The sequence below is a fragment of the Nesoenas mayeri genome (assembly GCF_963082525.1).
Source record: "Nesoenas mayeri genome assembly, chromosome: 3".
NCBI lineage: Eukaryota > Metazoa > Chordata > Aves > Columbiformes > Columbidae > Nesoenas > Nesoenas mayeri.
This window is the reverse complement of record NC_137544.1, coordinates 95,087,625-95,109,676: the sequence shown is the minus strand read 5'-3', so window position 1 is coordinate 95,109,676 and position 22,052 is coordinate 95,087,625. Positions and strand designations below refer to the sequence as shown.

Genomic DNA, 22,052 nt, shown 5'->3' with positions numbered 1-22,052 from the left:
GGGGGGATTCCGCTCAAACCAGGGAAGGCTGCAGGTGTCCCAACAGCTTTGGAAACGCGTTATGAACCCGCTTACTTTGCAAAACATTATCCCGCCCTGAAACCCGCCCTCCTCTACACACGTGAGAAGCCACTGACCGCAGCAGGAACAGGGGCTGGCATGGCCGAAAGGTAAAACGCTGATCCCGCTACGTAAGAATGGAAACGATTGTGGGGGAGAGAAGACCTCAAATCTTCCCCAAACGCAAACAACAAAAAAACACACGCCCCCCAAAATAATCAAAATAACGCCAAAAAAACCCCAAAAACCAAAAAACAACCACAACAAAACAACAAAACCACACCAATCACCCGGGATACAGCAAGCATAAACACCCGGCTGCTCAACACCCACAGCAAGCTTCTCTCCCGCCCCCGCCCGTGGTACCCCACAGCGGCGGGGAGGGCAGGTGGCACCGCCCCGGCGGGCGGAGCGAGTCCCGCGGGGTGGTGCGGAGGAACCGCGGAGCAACGCGCAGTGGGGCTGCGCGGCGTGCGACGGCACGCCGCGCAGCGCCTGGGAGGCTGCTGTCCTGCCGTGCACAGTCGTCGTCGTCCCTCCAACCCCCCCCGCCCCGTGTTATTTTTATTTGGATTGGTGATTACGCGCCCTCCCGTTATTTTTATGTGGTGGTTAGTGCTGGGCTCCGGGAGTCCCGCTGGGATGAGGCGCCCAGTCCGGCGTTCCCGGGGCTCTGCCCGCCCCGTGTGCTGTGCCGCGGGTGGACCGTCCTGGCGGTGACTGCGGAGGGCTCTCGGGAGGCAGTGACAGAAAGGCAAACTGTGGGCAGAGAGAGACGGTGGATTCCTCACATCTTCTCCAGCGGCCGCCTCCGCCCCCCTCCTCCCGCCGCTGCCTCCCGTCCCCGACCGCTTCCCGCGATCCGGCGGCCGGCAGCAGGCGGGGGCAGGGGACTGTGCTTCCCCGAGCTCCGCTTTCTGTCGGCGCTGGAAGAAACGCTGGCGGTCACAAGACGCCGGCGTCTAGAAGCCGTTGCTTTTTTTTTCTTTCTTTTTTTTTTTTTCGGTGTGTCCGATGTGTATTACCTAAATGGTTCGATCCTTTCCCTTATGGGAAATGATTTCCCCCTTTCATTGTGGTGAACTTTGCCTTGCTTGACTCTTCACAGCTTTTCTCTTGTTGATGGTCTTTCCTTTGTGGAAGTTTGGCGGGCTGATTGTCTTTGTTAATTAGTTGCTAACAGCATCGTAATGTGGGCTTGATGGATAACCATGTCATTAGCACTCACCCCTGCAATTCACATTTCCAGCAGGGCAGGGGCTACCCCATGCCGAGACCGTGATTTGTGGCTGTAGTCTCGTGTGCGTGCCACGCACCCCAAGCCCCTCTCTCCGCTCCCTTATCCAGCATCTATCCGCACCAGCGCTGTGCCAGAAAAAGCCATCGAACACCATCAGACACCACCCTCCTTGCCATGGATATGTAGGTGCTTGTGCCCTCCCCCGCTGCTTCCAGGGTCGGGGACAGGACATCCCGCACAAACCGCTGCCACTGTGACTTTCACCGCGCGGCGCGGACAAGCGTGGGAAGAACCGCAGCCGCGCAGCTCCCCGCCTCACCCGGCAGCAGCGCCCGTGGCCCTCCCTGCCCGGCCGCCCCCGGCGGCGGCGCTCCGAGCGCCGGGGCTGTGGCGGCCGTCGGGGGGGTCCGCCCGCTCGTCCGCTCCGCCCCATTCCTACCCGCTCCGCCCCGCGCCTTCCCCGCCGGGGGGCTCGGCCGAGACTGGGAGATGTAGTCCTGGCTCCCGGGCTCGCCGGCGGCCGGTGGGGCTTCCGCGGGGGACTACGTTTCCCAGGCCCCCCTGCTGCTCGGACGGGCAGCGGGAAGGGCCGGGCTGTCAATCACGGTGCGTCGGCGGGGGTAGCGAGCCGGGGATCCCCCCCGCCCTCCTCCGCGTCCCGCTAATAATAAGTGCTCCAGAGCCTTAAAAGCAGGGAGGCAAGTGTCATGCGGGCGCGCCGTAAGGGGCTGAGCTCCGGCTGAGCGCCCGGGTCCGTTCTGCCGCCGGAGAAAAATAAAGAGGGGAAAGAAAAAAAACGAGAAAAAGCCTCGGAGCTGGTTCCCGGGGCGAGAGAAGAGGAGCTCGAAAGGCTGGACAAGCCGGCAGCGAAGTGGCGATGAGACGCAGGAAGACGGCGGTGGCGGCCGGCTGCTGCCTTGCCTTCCTCCTAGGCACCCTGCTCAACGTCCTCTTCATCCCCGGCTCCGAGCACCCGCCGCCGCCGCCCCGCGACGGGGTCCCCCCCTCCACGCCCGGCGCCCGCCTCTACCCGCCGGAGGAGGAGGGCGGCGGCGGCAGCCGAGCCGCCCTGGCGCGGCAGATCCGTGAGCGCTACGAAGAGGTGCTGCGCTACCGGCAGCACCGGGCTGTGGCGGCGGCGGCGGCGGCGGGGCGGCGGCCACTGCGGCCGCGGGAGCGGCGCCTGATGGACCTGGCGCCGCCGCGCACCTCGGCGGAGCAGCCGGGGCCGCGGGGCCGAGCGCTGGGGCCGCGGGCCGGCGCCTCGGCCGAGCTCTCGCTGGAGCCGCCGCTGCTGGGCTGCCGCGACATCCGCAATGTCAGCGGCGTGCAGTACTTGGGCTCGGGGTACACCAAGGCGGTCTACAAGGCGGTCCTCAACCGCACGCTGGCCGTGGCGCTGAAGGCGGTGGATTTCGGCGGGCACGACATCGCCCACTGCGTGCGGCAGTTCTCCGCTCTGGGGGACTGCTACCGCCTGGCAGCCTACAAGATCGTTAAGGAGATGATCCTGCTGCAGCGGCTGCGCCATGCCAACGTCCTGCAGGTACGTGGATCCGTGGATCTCGCACGAGGAGCGTGGGTCGCGTTGTTGGTTTTTTTCGCCGCTTTCTTGGCCCCGCTGCGGGCAACCTGTTGGTGTTACCGCCGCTGTCCCGAGCGTGAGCGGGCTGAGGCCGTGCCGCGGAGCCTCGAGAGGTTTTTCCCCCCTTCTCCGTGGGGAGCCGCAGCCCTGTGGAGAGGCGCGGTGGGAGGCGGTGGTGCTGACACCGAGGTCCCTGCGGGCACGGTGGCTCCTCATCTCCTCTCCTCATCCCGGGTCCGCGGGGAAGGCTGGAGGCGCGTTGATGGGCACTTTCCGCCGGTGTCCGCGCACCATCAGCGGTGCTCACCCCCCGCCGACAAGTGCTTCGCCCCAGCGGGGTGCGCCGGGGCCAGGGCTGGGGAAAGGTGCGGGATGCGGCGCATTCCCTTGCCGCCCGGTGCGGGGCTGAGCTCACCGGCGTCCTCCCGCCACGGCCGGCCTGGCGGCTGCTTATTCATTGCTCATCCTGGTAAACAAAATTAATTCTGAGGTGAGGGAGGGGGCTGAGGAAGAGCTTGGAGATTCAAAAGCATTCCCCAAGTGTAAGGAAATAAACGCCGTCTTGAATGCAAGCGCTGCTTGCTCTAGGCACCCCTGGAGAGAAGGAGGCAGAGGGGGCACCCCTGGCAGCGTCTGCGGTGGCTCTCGGCGGACGCAGCCTCCGAGACGGCGCCGTGCTGGGCACAGGAAGCCCTGGCACACGGATCAGCACACGGAGGAACCAACTGGGACGGGCCGAGTGTTAGTCTTGTTAGTCAGCGCGCCGACACCGCGGCACTTGCCAGAAGGGCTGCATAGTAGGACTGTTACACATCAGCATGAATCTCAACGGGTCCATTTGGATGTAAATGCTGGTATGGAAATTCCTATTGCGTTTCGCATAGCATGAGCGTTGCAGTAGAATAAAAAATGAACGTTAGACCAGACGGTCTCACAGTAGGTGCTTTTTGAACTGAATCGAGTAAGGGAGTTTTGTGTTTCTGCAGCAGCAGCAGCAGGAGTACCAGCTCCCCCACGAGAACTTCAGATCCCAACGATCAAAGCTCTCCAGTTTCATATACTGTTCAAAGAAAGGGTAGTCATGATTTATCCATGACAAGAAAATAGATATTAAAATTCCTTCCTTCCCTCCTTCCTTCCCTCCTTCCTTCCCTCCTTCCTTCCCTCCTTCCTTCCCTCCTTCCTTCCCTCCTTCCTTCCCTCCTTCCTTCCCTCCTTCCTTCCCTCCTTCCTTCTCTCCTTCCTTCCCTCCTTCCTTCCCCTGTGGTGCCAGGTCCAACTATAATACATAAGGAGAACAACGTCTACCAAGTTACAAAGAGCTGTGCTCCTGGTAAGGATGTTACTTGCTTCTCGGTTGTTGTGATGAATTCTTGTTGGGAAACTCACGCTTGGGTGCAGCCGTCGTTACTGATTGAGTTGACAGCAGGAAATACACCCTACAGTTGTAAATGTGGAAGGTATTTTTTTTCCCCTTGAGATTGCTTTTCTTACTCAGTGGAAGCAAACTGGCCAAGTCGAGGTTGAAGTGTGTGTTTTTAAAGTTGTGGGTCATTTTGGTAGGCACTAGTGTTTCTTCCCCATGTTACTTGTGTGTAGTTGGCTGCTCTGGAGAGATTGATTTGTGAATAGCTCATCCTGTAACAAACTGGAAGGGGGTTGTGTTGTCTGCAAAGGGCCCCCAGCAGCCGCCACGGTGTTTCTGTGTGTGTGGGCAATGCGCTGGCAGCGTGGGCTGCGCTGATGAAGCTGCCTGGAGCACCGCTCCGTCTGCAGCAAACCTTGGAGGATCCGCAGTAATTCACTCCTTTTCGAGATGTCAGGTGGACTCTGGAGGGGGAAGCAAAGGCAAGATGTGGGGTATCCCTTGGTGGAGGAGAGCCGGGGAGCCGAGGCTGGAGCAGTGGGAGGATGAGCAGGCGCTTCCACGAGTGCTGGGAGGAGAAACACAGCCAGCCTCTGCTGGGAAAATGCTCTCACAGGCAAAAATCCCGCATGTTAATTAAGGCTTCATATTTACATGCCACCCCATTTAAAAATAGATTACACTTAAATCAGAAACATGTTTTCAGTTTTGTTCTGATTTTGTCTTCGTGTTTTCTTTTGTCTCCCCTTGGTCTACATCAGCCTCTGGCAGAGCCACCTGGCTGAGATTAGAAGAGCCCTGAGCCCCTGTACATCACTGACCTTTTTGTTTAACATATTTCATTCCAGGGACACACAAGGCAAGCTTACTGTGGTGTGAGGGATAAACGTTTGATAAGACACTACCTTGAAAGGAGACTAATAAAAATCGACCTGTCAGGCTTTAGGTATAGTTGGGACAGCCATATGGGCCAGGAATATGTGGCTGGTGTCATGCTGGAGTCATAATACTGGTGCAGAAAATGGGCACCAGCAACTAATGTGAAACGTATTGCTTATGTTTCTATCAAAATCTCAAAGGAGACATGATCTACTGACCTCAGGAATGATTTTTAGCTTGCTTTCAGCGGAACCTGGCCCAGGGCTTAGAAGTCATTACCCAGGGGTTGCAACCGAGAAAGAGGAAATCAGTTCAAAATCATTCCCTCTCTCCCTGCTTTTGACAGGCGCTTCAGGTCTTGTCAGAGCAGTAGGACCCATACTGCCTACAGATGCCACGGGCACCACACAACATTGACAGAGCCAGCAAAGGCCGGGAGCTTTTCTGACTTTGCTCCTTACCACGTTTTTGGTCCTTACCTCCCCCCGGTGGCTCCCGGCATACCCAAATGCGAGCCGGCTGCTATAAATAGCTGGAAGGACATGCCACCCTCCTGCCAGCCTGGCGTGCTGGGGGAGGGCAGGGCTGGTGGGCAGGCTGCAGCAACCCCGGCTCGGGGCGGGAAGGGGGCAGCCGGGAGAGTTTTGGGCAGGGAGGCGAGCGATGCTTTTCCCTCCGCGCCGCCACCTGCCAGCGCCCCGGGCTGCCACCTCGGCTGGGGCCGGCGGGATCCCCGCAGCCGCCTGTCCGGGGCTGGAGGAGAATCGGGGCTCCGTGAGGCAAGCGGGAGGTCTTTGTCCGTCTGCCCACGCCGCGGGGCGGGGGAAAGCGGCCGCGGCACTCGGCGACCCATCCACGCACGCCGGAGGGCCGCCGTGGGCAGGGGAGCGGCGGCGACAGCCGCCCTACCCCGGGCTGCCTTGTCGTCCGGAGCAGCCCCGGCCCCGGTCAGGGGCTATCCGGGGTGAACGCGTTCATGAGTTTCTTTTGCTGGAAATAAAGTTCCTTGTAGGCTCAGTCCTAGGAAGGGGGGTTTTCCTGTAAATCTCTGGCAGCTGACAGCCTGAAGTGTAGTTTGTAAGATAACAGGCTTGTTCTTTACTGTCTCAGCAGTTCCCATTCTGGCCTGTCTCTTGTCAAAATCAGCCTTTTTTTTTTTTTTCTTTTTTTTTTTTTTTTTTTTTGTTAGCCATCCTTTTAAAAGACTTGTTTATTGTACAATATATGATAGAGAGGAAAAGAGCTCTTTCCAGAAAGTACCACTGTCTTCAGACAACATGTTGACATATCCACTGTGCCCTCCGCCTGGGGAAGGAGCCAGATGTGTCAACTCTGACAGATGTGGCAAATCAAGTCTATCAAAAGAAACGTGGAAAACCGACAAGAGGGACAGTGGTTTTGCATTAGCCAAGGCTGTGGTGGAGTCAGCTTGCCCTCCTATTTTTATTGCCATCTGCTGCCTATCACTTGCATGCCTGCCGGAGTGCCAGTGCTGGGCCATCGCCCCTTTGCCCCCCTAATCTGGGGCAACCTCCCAGCCCTGCAGCCGCTTGCCGAGGCTCCCGGGGCCACTGAGAAGTGCAGGTGCAGACTGCGGTGGAAATATATTTGCTCTGGAGTGGGAAGGAGAGGGGTGGTTCATTAAAGTTGATTTTATAATGAAGGGCACTGGGGAAGAGGGGGAACTGGGTCACTGATTTATTGTAAGAGAGGATTTAGCGGCCCGCTAATTACTTTGCAGTCGCTCTGTGTCAAATGCGGTGCCTGATCTTTTCCTTTCTCTCCGTGCTGCGGTTTCTTTTCTTGTAAAGTTCAAATGGTGCTGTCTGAATCCTGGCTTTCCGTGCATTTCAGCGGGGAAGATGATTTAGTGTGCTTTAATTCCTCCCTGCCCGTCTTTGAGGAAGAAAACAAAATCAAACCATTTGCAGCTCATTTCAAACAATGAACGCGATTGTAAAGACACAAAGGCAATGTTTGATTTACTGTAATAATGTAATTATAGCCCTGGAGTATCAGAATTAAGAGTGTTGCCATTCATGGGCATAAGCCGTTCTTTGGAGGAATTCTTTCTTTGCATTGCTGAAGCTGAAGGGAAAGGACGGAATGTTTGAAACTGCAGATGGTTTGAAAAGTGTATGCTTATTTCTGTGACAGCTGTTTATCAGCACTTCCAGTGTGAGTTCACAATGATTCATTTAAGAAGGAGCTACTGCTTTCTTAAAAACAAACACAAAAACTCAAGGAAAAGGGTTGGCTTTGTCTGAAGCCAGTGGAAGACACCAGCTGCTAATAGAACCAGTGGTTTGCTGACTGCCCAGACAAGGCCGTTTCATTTGGCTTATTAAGCTTTAGCGTAAAGTTAAAACATGCAGACGAAATATTGGGATGGCATCAACACTGAAAAAGTCACCATCCAAGTTATGAAGTCAAAGCAGTTTCTGTATGAATTGGTTCAGTTAGCACTAGTATATTTTTTATTGATTTGTTTTAAATATTCTCAATGTAGTCATGACTGTTTATCATTTAGAAAATGTATTGAATAAAAAATAGTACCGAAAATAATACAACACTTGCTGTGACAAGTTCAGTAGACTCAAGATGTGCTAGCCGGTCACGGTATTTTTAAATAAGATTTTCTTTTATTTACATGTGATAATTGACAGACATTTTACCCTGATGGTTTCCCTATACATATGAATAGCCAGCGGGATAGGGCAGTTTAATTTTAATGTGAGAATTAATAAAGCTTTGTAATGCAGTTTGTTTATTCTGAGTGGAAGCAGACAGTCTTTCCAAGTCTGAAGAAAGTCAATATACAATTAATTTCCAGTGCAAATACATTTGCATAGCTAGTGTATGGACTCTTGAAGGTCTGGTTCTTCCCCATCCTTCTTGCATGAATCCACTGTTGTTTTCATTGGAAGGAGGGGGGAAGGGCTGGATCAAGCCATGGTGGAATCAGCTACTCAGGGACCTCTTCCTGTTGCCAGTGGGCAGACATTGAATCCCCTTTGTGGTGGCTATGGTGCAGGATTCCCAGCAACAAGCTTTGATCTGCAGTTGGCTGGAGTTTGACCATGACAACTTGGGGAACTGCTGTCCTGAGAAGAGTGCTGCGATTGCTGGTACCAGCTGGTGGATGACTACGTGGAGAACTTGTCATTTGGAATTTTGGGCGGGGCAGACGAGGTTCACAGCTCTTGGGAGCAAATATTTCTAAACCAAACATTTAATGAGAATTAGCCTTCTGGGCTGGGGCTGTCTAGGGTCTGACCATGCACTCCACATGCAGTCATCTGGGGGGGATTGCTGCAAGTAGGAGGGTCCTTTTAGACTGATTTTTTTTTTCCTAATGCTTTTCTAAAGTAGCTCAGTTGATTTGCTCTTGGAACAGATTGACTAGAGATGAATGAGACCACCACACACAGTGCAAGACCGAGCTGACACCGTCTGTTCAACTGGCGTTATGATCAGAGGAACTTCAGGACCTGGGCAGATGAGCCTGCCAAATCCTGGTGAGGTAGCAGGAGGGGTTTGTACTGCTTGCTCTCCACCTTGTTCCTCTGGTAAAACTGCCAGCACCACCGCCTGGGGAGCAGAGATGGAGCTGCGACTTTTTCCCAGTCAATCCACTTCACTGCTTGGCATTCCTGTAGATGCACCTTGTGGGAGATGAAGCTTTTAAGTCACTTGTGCATCCTTCGAAATTGTTAGTGGTGGTCGATACAGGGTGCCAGCACTGGACATTAATGTGGGTGGAGAGAAAAAAGCAGGCAGTGCCACCTACTGATGGGTCGGTGGAGACAGCTTGCTGCTGCTAAGGGATGTCCCCACAGCCTCAAGGAGCTCGGGGTGGAGTGGAGAAGGGCAGAGAGAGCAGACAGATGCGGTTTGGCAAGGAAAGAAGAATTACACAAAGTGCTTCTTTATTGCGAGACTGCTTCCCCAAAGGCCCAGATGTTATCCTGCGCTTGTAAGAGTGAAGAAAAGATCTGTTAACAGGAACTCCAGAGTTGCTGGAAGCACAGAGCTGATACAATTGCAAACCAACTCTAACTGTTCATGTAATGGAAGGCGAGCTGTATGTCTTGATGCTGAAGTTGGCAAATAACGGGTTTTCCCATTGAATTGTGTGGGATGGCAGAGGGTGTTCAACTTGCAAAGCTGTTGGTAGGAACATTGCATAAGGCATGTACCATCACATAAGTTTAAAAGGGCTATATCGTCCATCCGTGTGCAAGCAGCATTCATAAAACTAATCCAAATCATTTGTTGAATGATTTCTATGATCGCTTCTCAGTTTTATGTGCCATGTAAATCATTCCAGAAGACTCTGGTTTGAATTTCTGCATCCTTTATGGCAACTAACGACTTGCAAACTCTTCCAGTTTCCATCAGGGGAGCCCAGCAACACTCCTTCTGTGCAGCAGCTTGGGGGGGATCAGGGGTCACCATGGGATGCTGTGGGTATGGTCATGTTCTCCCTTGCCGCTTGCCTTTTTTCATAGGAGCGATAATGAGTGAACAAGGCCACTTCAGCCTGTGAATATACTGGCCTGGAAATTAGTTATGATGGGGAAAGCGTGTGGGTTTTTGAGCTTCTCTTTTACTCCTCACCTGCTCCCCAACTGTGGGGTAGTTAGGTAAACCTCTTCTCCCTAGTATGCAGTGATAGGACACATGGGAATGGTTCAAAGCTGTGCCAGGAAAGGTTTAGCCTGGATATTAGGAAGATTTTCTTTACCGAGAGAGTGGTCAAACACTGGAAGAGGCTTCCTAGAGAAGTGGTTGATGCCACAAGCCCATCAGCGTTTAAGAGGCATTTGGACGATGCCCTTAATAACATGCTTTAACTTGGTCAGCCCTGAACTGGTCAAGCAGTTGGACCAGATGGTCATTGTAGGTCCCTTCTAACTGAAATACATTCTGTTCTTTCTATTGTGACCTGTAGGGCTGTGGTGGTTAGCCAAGGAGACGACCTGTGGAAGGGCACACCAGGGCTGGCTCTTCTGGCCTTCTGCTCGCCGCACAGACACAGTGAGCATTGGTAGACTCAAATGTGAGCTAGCCCGCTGGTAGAAGTGTTGTGGCCCTGGTTTATGAAATGTCTGTGTCAGATACACAAGCTTGGGTTTTTAAAGGTTTTTTTCATTGATTTTTGTGCCAACACAGTCATCTGATGGTCCAGATTGGTGCTCTGTGGCATGTAACTGCCATAACAATTTTTCATTTCTGTGATGGCCATGAAAAACTTGACAAGAACTAGTTCTCACAGGCACTCTGCTAATACTAATATTGACTCTGGACTAATTTTAAAGGAGTTGTTATTTTTGTCACACTCAGCTGAACCTCTCATTCTAGGTAGTAGACACGAAACACGGATGTTATATATTGTTTAAGGTCAAATTTGGAACAACACAGTTTGGAAAGAGTTGCTTTTTATTCTAGGACTATGTAGCTGCAGATAGACTCCAAGCTTATTTTGAAGGTCACCATGATAAAGTGCACAGTGATATGGCTGGAGTACCTAAGAAAGCAGAATTATACAGGTGGGCCTAATGAATTCAAGTCAAGCTTTTCCAAACCTACTATGCAGAGAGGTTATATGATAGTTTTATAGAGCAAAATCATGTCATAATGAAGGGTTAATCTGGCAGAGCAGTGGAACTGGATGCAGTGGCTGTGGATGGAGGTCAGGGGAGCTTCTGGCTATTTAAAAGATAATGAACTGCTGCCTCCAGTGAAATCAGCCCATTTCCATTGAAATCATGGTTGTATGAGTGATCTATTAGTCCTCACTGGAAGGCTTTACAAGAGTAGGTTACTTGCATGACTAAATATTTGCAGGGTTGGGCCTTGAACTTGTGCAGTGCAATGCAAATTGAAAGTGTTGTAAATGTTTTTAGTAGAAGAATTTTCCACTTCAGAGTGTAAGAAAAGCAGGGAGAGTAAAAGGGAGATAACGTTACTAAATCATAAGATTATAGCCAACATAATATGTGTCAGAACAGCAGGTATATATGGATATGTATACACACGCGTACATATAAAATAAATGGAGATATCTGTGGATGTACCAACAGATATGGTTAGATATGCATACCTGTGTGTTTCTAAATAGTACATTTTGGTTTTTCTATTAATGAACTTCTGTGTTTAATAACTCTGTCAGGTATAAGATTATTGTACCTTCGAGCTCTTCAGGAGTTTAGCACTACTTGTAATAACACATTTATAAATAAAAGGTTAGGCAGAACTGTGAATGTAGAGTTTAGTATTTGAATTACCTACTGATTGCTTTTGGTTCCAGTGTCCAACAGCAGAGGAAATCCTGCCTCACATCTGTCAGCACAGTTCTGGTCCTGGCTATTAAAAGGTTCTGCGTGGTGCTGTATGAAGATCTTTTTCCAGTGAAGCTCAGCACTTGGCAGGGCTTGATTGCTAGATTTCAATGAGGAAAATCAATTCACTTCTCATGCACCATCTCTGTATATCCTCTAGCAGGAAGGTTAACTCTGGACTGATCTTTATAAAGTTTAAGCCTTTTAGGGAACTCATCCTTTTTCCAGGGAGATGCATATTACAGGTTTGCAGACAGTTTTGGGCTGAGTAGGTGTGGCAATATATAAAAAGATTTTAATGTATATTTAAATAAATATATATAATTAAAATATAGATTCAAATATCATGTATATTTATCATATACACAAACACATACACATGTTATATATACAAATATATACATATCTATGTGCTTATGTGTATATTTATATACACTGATGTATATACCATCATCAGTGAAGGGAAATATTTAAAACCTGAGGGATGACTGGATCTTAGAGTGACATAAAAGTCCCAAAGTATTGGTAAATCACAGCTGTATCCTGCTCTTGCAGGGACCATCCCAGTGCTCCAGGAATGAAAGGTGAATCCAAGGAGTGGTTGCATAAAAAAGATTACGTTCATTTTGATAGCAATAAAACAGTAAGAGGTTCCAAAATGTGCTGTTCTGTATTTTACATGTAGCAGCTCAAACAAATGGCTTATCAAATGGCTACCAATGTCAGTGGGAGCTTTTTATTTCCCCTGGGCACCAAGTCACTACAAAATACAGTCTCTACACAACCAGTTCTGATTAGGTAGCCTTGTGTCCATCTGTCTATGTAAAGAAAGGCTGTGGCAGATGTTGACTGCTCTTGCTCTTCAAAAAAGTGAGATTTAATTTTTTTTTAAATTGCACTTTTCTATTGTGGGCAGCGGTTAGGCCTTACTGCAGTAAGTTTGGGCAAGTCCAAATTAAAAGAGAATTAGATTTCTAGAAGTTGCTTCTGGTGTGATGCAGTTGAACCTGTCACTTATATTACAGATGCTGCTAAGTATTCTTAAAGTTCTTGTTCATGGAGTCCCGGAAATCTCATGTTCAATAAAGAAAAAAGGGGGAAATTTCCAGCTTTTGTAGAGAAAATCGGAAGATCATGAGCATGAAGGGCTAAAAAGTAACGAGGCAAAGAAAAAAATTCACAGCACATTGGAATTTTTAGGGAAATGGTGTGATTTTTGCAGGGGAGTTTTGCGCTCCAATAGCCAGGCCGTGGTTCAGGTTCAGGTGGCCGGGCCTGCCCTTCCTGACCGAGCAACCTCTACAAATGAAACGTAACATTTTGGCGGAGTTTCTGGCTTGACGTTTATTTTTCTGAAAATCCAGCTAGGGTGCCGACGCTAAATGCGGGAGGACCCGTTGTTTGCACAGGCTTACCCTGCTGATGACAGCTTAATAAGCTCTTTTATTTTGTATTTTTATTCAGTAAGCTTGTCAGCTTTTGTGTAGGGGCTGACCTCTGCTTTCGCCCTCCCCCCTTCCCCAGCTCCTCTGAAAGGGGCACCTCTGTCCCCATCATTTGTAGTAAAATGGAATTGTAAAGGGAGGTGAACTGACCGGTGGTAGGGACACGGGCTCCTAAAATGCAATATATAACTTTCACAGGGGGTGACCCTGTATGCCCAGCGTCCCTAAAAACTGTTGAAGTCAGTGGGAGTTTTGAGTGTGTAATGACTAATGCAGGATCGAGAAAATCCAAACAGTGAGGGAAGGATCGGGTAAGCAGGGCTACTCAAAATGAATTACGGCAAATGATGTGAGAACAGGTTAACATTTCATATCTGGCATATGTTTTTATAAACAGACAGAAAAGCATCCTGATATTGTGACTGTTTGCTATTGGATTCTACACAAAAATATATTGGGGTGGCACTTAAATGCAGTGGCTCGAGATAGCAAAAAGATGTGGGATTGTATTTCTTTCCATTCGTTTAATTGGAACCATGCTGAAAAGACGTATGAAAACCATCACTCTTGAATATTTCTAAAGTCTAGCTTTGTGATGCTGAGAATGATGTCCAACCTAATAGAATTTCAGATAGGAGAGATATTTTGGCTCATCTTTTGCTTCCAGCTATATTCAGTTTCCCTGTGTGGTTACTTTTCTTGTTATTGTATGCGTCCAGCTATCTGTTTCTTACTTCACTGTCTGGGAATACAAACCATTTTGTCTCATTTCAGACCTTAAAATGGATTGGACAAAAATGCAAAGAATAAAAAACAGTAGTTCGGGTAGTACCTCTGTGCTTGTTGTTTCTCTGTCTTAATAAGCCCGCTTCTTAAACAAAAGGCCTAAGAATTACTCTTAGAATATTTTGCATCTCTATATATATATTCCTCATTTTGTAACATCTGTATGCTGGGTGGTGGTTCATCAGGAGGGGATGAATGTAACCATTTTAGATGCTTAACTGGCTGTTGGGACATGCCCAGTTTGTAATCACGGTAATTGCACATACAAATATGGCCGTGTAATTACATGTGCCTTTTTGCATTTAGTTTCAAGAGTTCATTTAGAAAAGCATAAACGCGGCCCAATAAATCCTTTATATCTCAGACTTCTGTGCTTTTATAACTCTATATAATTATGTAATAACACTGCATCTGGAGAGGTTTCACTTAAGTAAAAGCAATAAAGAGCTCAGGTTAGATTATGTATTTTTTGAGTTAGATGTATACTAAGTTGCTTAGTACCGTGTTTTTCAGCTTTTAAGATTAAGTTCAGCAGTACTCGTGCAAGAAATTTTTCTTGTGAGAATAAAGAACAATTTAATGTAAATCCCAAACTGAATTGAATAATTTAAACTTCCACAATGGCTAGACTGATTAAAAGGGCATTAATATAGTAAAATATACACAAAACACTCAGATACCCAGGCGGCGAAGACTTTTGCCAAGGTACAAATTGAATACTAAAATGAATTACTTACGAGCAAAGTTCCAGCTCTCTGAGAACAGATCTAAATCATTATTATTACTATTGGCATTCATGGATCGAGATAAAGAAGATTCAAACAGATGCTGTAGTTCGTTTCTACTTCTGTGTTCCTGTGCACATAAATAGATAATAAGACTAATTTTTCAATATTTTGTGTTTGCAGATATGTATGTATTATGCTTTTATAATCAAATGAATGTATAATTGTTGTTTTTTTCTGTATTTCTGTTGTTGGAATGGTTTTCACAAATGTTGAGAATGTTTAATGAAGACTGCTATCTTTTTTGTATTCAGTGTTACTGCGACCCAACAGTTACTGCAATACTGTCATTTTCCAGTCTATATTACTTGCTAATTTCCCTTATGGCTTTTTTCCCTAGTGGATAGTATTACTGTGCTAAAGACAAGCGCTGAACTCTGCAGATGATAAAGAAGCAGATGTTAGATTTCAACACTCAGATGTCAGGGTTTTCAGACCTACCAAGCTTCATTTTGCCTTCTTAGTCTGCCCCCACACAGAGAGATGTGAAATACCTATTAAGAATCACAGAATCCAGCTTACCTCTAAGAAAATATATATATATTGAATTAAATATTTTAATTTCATTTCATTTTTTGTTGGTTCAGAAGGCTTAAACAGATTTGTGCTGATGTGATCCTCTAAAATAGTTTGGAGCACACAAATGTCTAACTCCTGTATATAAGTTGCACTACTGTGGTGTCATAGATGATGAGGAACAAATCCAAGTCTGGTCTGAGTGGCTCTAGGTTAAGAAATGGTTGCTGTTACAGTCTTTGTCATGGCTGTGGCAGTAAAGAGAAGAGTCCCTTTTCCTATTTCAGATGTTCATACCGGCATCTATCACAAATTCTGTGTTGCGCATTGACGCCAAAATATTTTTGGCATGTTGTAAAATAAAATCTTCTAGCTCCTTTTTGTTTAGGTTAATGTCCGCGTTTAAGCAGCTGTTTTGAAATACAGCACCATTTTTACACCAAAAAGAAAAATTGTTTACTTCTTGTACATTTTTTGGCACCCTTTTTTCCTTTAATGCGGACAGCTACAGCCAGAGCTAACGGAACGGTTCATAACAAATCCCGTATTTGCTGACTTTAGCCTGGTCTTTGCTTTCCTGCCCAGGAGGGTCACGAGGCATAAAAATGTGCTTGGTACTGGGATCTACTGGCAGGGGCCGTGTGCTGCCTCACTCCCTCCATCCGTGCCACTCGCCTGCCCTGTTCTCTGCTACCCTGGTGAATTAGGGGCTGTCCCCCTTCTGCGCTGGATGAGCCTGGTGTCTTCTGCAGGGCCACATCCGAGTCCCCTCAGCTCAGAGTAGACCCCTACCAGCTTCCCCGAGCTTTTATAAAATGAAAAGAGGTTTGAAAAATCAAATTACTCGGGGCAAGGCAGTAGAAGAATAGCAGCAGGGCATTTTTTAACGCTGCGTTTTCACACAGACCCTTTTACTTTGTGGTTTATTTGACTAGGGGCAGAGATTACATTTAATTTTATTTCATGTGTGTGCTGTTCTGGCTGGAAAGTTGCAATCAGATCCTTATCAGGCTCATTTAACTGCCTCTCTGCCAGGGCTTGGCAGGGAGTTTGTGAAAGCCTGTCCTCCAGCCCTGTCAGACATTGTCCCACTCCATATAAAGCAAGACATTTCTTCTCCACAATCCTTAAATATTCTTGTGCAATTATTTGTGCAAGTGAAAATTAATCATTCAAATGTCCTTGGAAAGCAAATACAGGAAGGAGTTGGAGCATGGCCGAAATTGCATTTAAATGCTTTCAAACTGAAGAAGCTACTGGCAGATAATATTTTGGAGTATTTGCCCTTCTGTAACAATACTGCAGACAGAAGTCAATCAAGTATAGCAAGAGGCAATTTCTGGCTGGAAAAGATAAGTTTTGGTGCTTCCATTGCTTTCTAGGCTCCCATGTCGTTTAAATACATGTTGCCACCCAATTCACAAACCATAGTCCTGTGGGAAATGCCATTAAAAGCTGTTTCGCAATGTCTTTTAAGCAGAAAATAAGTCTTCTTTAGCCAGGTGTTGCAGAGTGAACTAATTTTCCTCCGATATAATTATGTTTCTGTATTCATGGATTTTTTTGTTGTTGTTGTTCTTAAATATTCATTGGTATAAGATACTGTACAGAGGGTTATGCAGCGGACACTTCACTGGCCTTGTGCTGTGTGATGCCCACAAGAAACTCTGCTAGCTAATTTGGGAGCTTCAAGGCACCATTCTGCAAATGAGAGGGTACAAAAGCTATTAGGTGGCTGACTTCAAGACAATACAATATGTAGAGCTCAGAGCCTTGTAAGAAATGCTCACTTTGCACCTTGTCCACAGAGAAACTTGAAAGCATACCAAGATACCTTACACTGATACTGCCTGGTTGTGATTTTTTTTCAGCTTTATGGCTACTGTTATCAAGATAGCAATGACATCCCGGACACACTGACAACCATCACTGAACTAGGCTCACCTTTAGAGATGATTCAGCTTTTACAGACTTCCTGGGAAGACAGATTTCGAGTGAGTAACAACGGTTTTAAAAGGACTTTTAAGAGAGTGATGAACGCAAAAAAACATCAAGCATGAAACGAGGGTGGTGTACGATGCAGTGTAGTTCACATTTATTAAACGTTTGCTTTGCATAGTATTACATCTTGGTTTAGCAACAACATTTAGCACTCCCTTTCTTTAGTGTTTAAGATTTTTTTCTTTCCATGTTATCTAATTGTAGCTGGTTATGTGCTTTTTACACAATGCCTTCAAACATTTCTTACTTGTCAAAGTCCGAGGCCCAGGGTTTGGCACTTAGCATTGTGCTCTGTGACTGGGATTTAAACAATGGAAGGATGTTACGTTTCTCTCCTGATCCTTATCATAGGTTGGTTTTAGAATTGTTTTCTACTGCTTCCTGCTCTGTTTGTCTTTTCCTGGGGGAAGAGTGAAATAAATGTACACAAATCTCCAACCCAGTTTGTCCACCACGTTGGCAATTTACCAGGAACACGAAGGTCACACTTAATTTGTCCAAAATGAAGCCAGACTGCAGCAATGCTTTGATCAAGACAGCGCTGTCTTGCTCAGCGTATATTGGGACGTGTAGCTGACTGAGGTTAATTCCCTAAGACGTTGCAAGGCAGCCGCAGTCTTCATTTAAAACACTTGGGATTGCATGGCTACATCTGTGCCAGAAAATTGAAAGTGTGCCTGACTGATCTCAGAGAGTAACTAGCAAGGTGCAGCCCACGTTTGTAGGCTGGAATTCTGTCAGTCTTGGAGGACCGGATGACTGCATGCGAGATGCCCACCAGAAGTGGTCCCTGGGCTGTGCTGCCTTCTGCATCTCACCTGAGGACCATGCGGGAGGGAGAGCAGCCTTGGTCCCAGCCAGACCTGGGCCAGAGACTGTGCTACCCACTGTGTGTGTGGGATTAAATTTGTGTACCCAGGAGTGTTCCCTGGCAGCATTTATTTTACTAATATCGATGGAGCAAGTGTCTTCCCCACGCTAAGCTTCATCTCCCTTCTTCTGAAAGAAATACAGTCTTAATAAGCGGTAGAGGTACTCGTCATGGCTCCCAAAGTACAGGACCTGTCTTTGGCTCATCTTATCCAGGGAATGCAAATAATGGATTGTGACAGCAATTATGTACAAGGTAAATGACCTAGAGGTATGTTAGGTCATGGGTAATAAACAGGGAAATCTCCTTCCAGTGTGGATATTTCTGAGTGAGCGATTGCAAAGGGAGATGAAGGAGAATTAGATGAAGGTGCCGAGCTGATTCACAGAGGTGGAATTACAGATGAAACATTCCTGTGACCTCTGTAATGAAGTCTTAGATAATGTCATGCTCGTTAGCTTGTCCAGGACACAATTAATGCAAAGAAGGAGGAAATAAAATCACGTCTTCCCGATATGTGAGACTTGCTTGTGGTCCAGTCCTGAAAGTGGCTGCAGAAATATTTGACCTTATTCCTACAAATAATCATAGAATCATGGAATCGGAGAATTGCTTGGGTTGGAAGTGACCTTTAAAGGTCATCCCGTCCAACTCTTCTGCAATGAGCAGGGACAATAATAATTTCCTTGTGTTGAAGGACTCGGCAGTAAGCTTGCTCCCCAGATCAGCACCCCTGCGCTCAGCAGAAGTGCGTGATAGAGCAAAGCCTTCACTTGTGTGCCTAAAGCTTGTTGCGCAGGAGCATCTGCAGCCCCAGCCTGGCAGCAGCTACACAGGGCGGCAGCCGGTGGGATTGGTCACAGAGGTTGCCACTACAGGAGCAGGGGCTTTTTGGTGTTTGAGAAAAGTCAATAATTTCAGATGACAAGCCATGGTTTTATTCAAGCTAAACTCTAGGTTTGTTGCAATTAAAAATATGTGTATTATAGGTTAGTTTGGGCTGGATCTGCCTTTTATATACAGCAGATTGCAGGAGTGCATCTATACAAATCCTGCATCCTTCCAGAGGGAGGAAAGGGGGGTGAAGTCTGACGTCCCATAACCAGGCCTGTGTTCATCTCACCTACAGGCATCTCCATGTGAACTGTGGTATCCTGTAAGTAGGATAAAACTGTTCTAATCTGATCAAGCAGGAGAATGATTACAGAAGTGTGAGATAGTCCTAATGTCCCAGAAGTGAAGGGTCATGAGGAATAACTTCAGAAATGCTCAGCTTTCTTACGAAGGATGTGTTTAGGTGCTTCCCTGAGTATACCGTTTATGCCCCAGGACTTAATTTGGATTTGACTGCTTAAATGCACGTGGCCTTAACAGTGTATTTTTACAGAAAATAAATATTATATATAAACAATAAAAAGCTTGCTAGACTGAATAAGACCCGTTATTAATTTAATACATAGAATAAAAATTCCACCATTTGACTGTGTTCATATTAATGCTACGTTTGCATTAATATGTTACATAGTGGACTGTAAAGGAATGCATGAATTGAAAACAGTAAGGGGGCTAAGTTCAATGTTAATTGAGTTTGCTGCCTAGTAATAGTTACTCAAGTTTCTAACCTGCAATTGAAAAGTGCAGTGTCAGCCCTGAAGTGTCACATGAGGGTCCACCAAGGTCAACCCACCAAGGCAGACGAACATACACGCTTACCATGGGGCATGGTGAAGAGTTACAGGGGAGTTGTGGAACTCCTCTTTCTGGGAATTTATTTTCTTCTTCCCTGGAAAAGGGCAAATGTAAGAGGAACCAGTGGAAAAAAAACTTTATAAAAGCAGTCAGAATGTGAGATTGTTACGGGGGCAGTACAGACCTCATCTGCAGTTGGAGCTCCGGGCGCAGGGTGATCCGGCCAAAACTTCCAGACCTGGAGTCTGTTAAAGAGCAGAATCAGCCTGCGTGGTCAAGGACTGTGCGTAATGTGTTATTAAAAGTTCATGCTTTTATTTCTATTAAAAGTAAGAATAGCAACAATGAGCCCTGCTTCAAGAATACTGTGGGAAAGCATTGGCAAAGAAGCTTATTTTTGTTTCAAATCTCTAAGGGTTTTACAATCAACTATGTTAATCCTTTGAAAAATACCTTAATTGCAACATTCAGTTTTAAGGATAAATTATAATGCTTATATTGTCGTATATTTATGACTATATCATCAGCTAAAGTGGTTTCATTTATATGCTTTGCCCTGAGAAAATAAGACAAGGTACACATGTTTTTGCATTTCAGATATGTCTCAGCTTAGTTCGGCTTCTGCATTATTTGGCTCACTCTCCTCTCGGCTCCGTGACGTTACTGGATTTTCGCCCTCGGCAGTTTGTGATTGTAGATGGGGAACTGAAGGTGACGGATCTGGACGATGCCAGTATCGAGGAGAGCTCTTGCACCAGTAACAGCGACTGCTTTATGGAATTTCCTGCAAGGAACTTCACCTTACCGTGTTCGGTTGAGGGACGGTGTCAGAATATGAATGAAAAGAGGAATCTCTACAACGCCTACAGGTATGTGATTGGATAAGATAAAAGAGAATTGGAAGTGGGCAAAAAGTCTCCGGCATTCTTTATAGTTATTCACATCAACAAGTATGTATTGTCTTAGAACCATTAGTCAAGAGTAAGTGAAGCCATGAATAATGGTTTCATTTGTGAAAATACATAGCATTTATAACTTTGGAAATGTTTTACATACTTTGAATGCGATTCACCACTTTTAGTCTGATTTTATGTTGGTTTCATTCCACTGAATTCTTCACACAAGCAGAGAGTTTCAGAGGAGGTGCCTGTGGAGATGGGGCCCATTAGCTCTGTGGTGAGATGGTTCAGGCAGCTCTTCTTTGGTGTGAGTTAAGAGGTGTCACTATGTGTTCTCCACCACCAGCTGAGCACAGGGCTGGCTTCAGAGGCAGGGTCAGAGCTCCACTCTCCTCCTGTGCCCCGGCTCAGTGCTCCCTGCCTTGCTGGCGGGGTGACAGACCCCACTGCAGCCACAGGGCTGCTGAGACCTTAAGTGGCTGATGATCTGAGGTGTATCCCAAACCTCCGAAACCCCTTTTCAGTGCTTACAAGGGCCCTATAAGGAAGAGAGGGACAGAATTTTTAGCAGGGCCTGTTGCGATAGAACAAGGGGTAATGTTTTTAAACTAAGAGAGGGGAGATTCAGGCTAGACAGGAGGAAGAAATTTTTTGCAATGAGGGTGGTAAAACACTGAAACAGGCTGCCCGGAGAGGTGGTAGATGCCCTATCCCTGGAAATATTCAAGGTCAGGCTGGACAGGGCTCTGAGCAACCTGATCTAGTTGATGTCCCTGCTCATGGCAGGGGGGTTGGACTAGATGAGCTTTGCAGGTCCCTTCCAACCCAAACTGTTCTGTGATTCTAAAGCAAGGGGTGCTTCCTTTTGCCCCGCTCACGTCTGCCCGCTGCCCTTGGTCTCTGTGTGAGCAGTTACTGAGGGTCTGGTCCTGGTGCTTTTCCCTCTCTATGGCAGCACTGTGCCCGCGATGGGGGATGTGTAGGTGACAGGTAACCCCAGTCTAGTTGACCATGCTGAGGAAGGTCTTCAACTGTCGTGTCCGTCTTCTGACTTAGATTTTAATGGTTTCTCTGAATTGACAGCAGAAGCCTTCTGGGCAATGGCTTTATGTTTGTAGTCTTGGCTCTCCCCTGTTGGCTGTCGCTCCCCTCGGAGGGCAGTGCAAGATGCTGGGGAACCATCTCACTGCTTTCCGGCGAGCTGGTGGCCAGTTCTTGGTGCCGCGATGCTCGATGCTGCGCTCCTCCTGCCGCCGCCGCTCTGGCTGATGGGCGCTGCTGGGGCAGGCAGCCACCTTGTCTGATCCACATAGGAAGATCTCAAAGCAATGCCATAATGGTGTGCTCATTTCTTAGGCTTCCCTTTCAAGTATCGTGCCATTCACTGCCTGCCAGACCACAGTGAGGAGAGGCTGCTCTAAGGAGAGTCTTCTGCTTTGGTCCCAGGGTGCTCACCAGCGTCTGTGTTGCATTAGCTGACCACACTGAAATGGGCTGCACCACATCACAGCCATCTGCAGTTGTGCAGCGCAGTATTTAGTATGTCCTGCAAAATTTTCCATTTCCATTTGCTTGGCTTAAAGATC

General features: G+C 47.4%; 1 protein-coding gene across 1 annotated transcript in view; it reads left to right on the top strand.

Annotated features, from left to right (window-relative positions):
• Nucleotides 1-2,177: 2,177 nt before the first annotated feature.
• Nucleotides 2,178-22,052, top strand: part of PKDCC (protein kinase domain containing, cytoplasmic) — a gene marked incomplete at both ends in the record, with an annotated part of 37,149 nt that continues 17,274 nt past the window's right edge. Inside the window, 3 exons of the mRNA XM_080342845.1 lie at nt 2,178-2,846; nt 16,878-17,000; nt 20,165-20,436. Of these exons, the coding sequence (XP_080198971.1) occupies nt 2,178-2,846; nt 16,878-17,000; nt 20,165-20,436 (1,064 nt within the window). The remainder of the gene's footprint in view (nt 2,847-16,877; nt 17,001-20,164; nt 20,437-22,052) is intronic.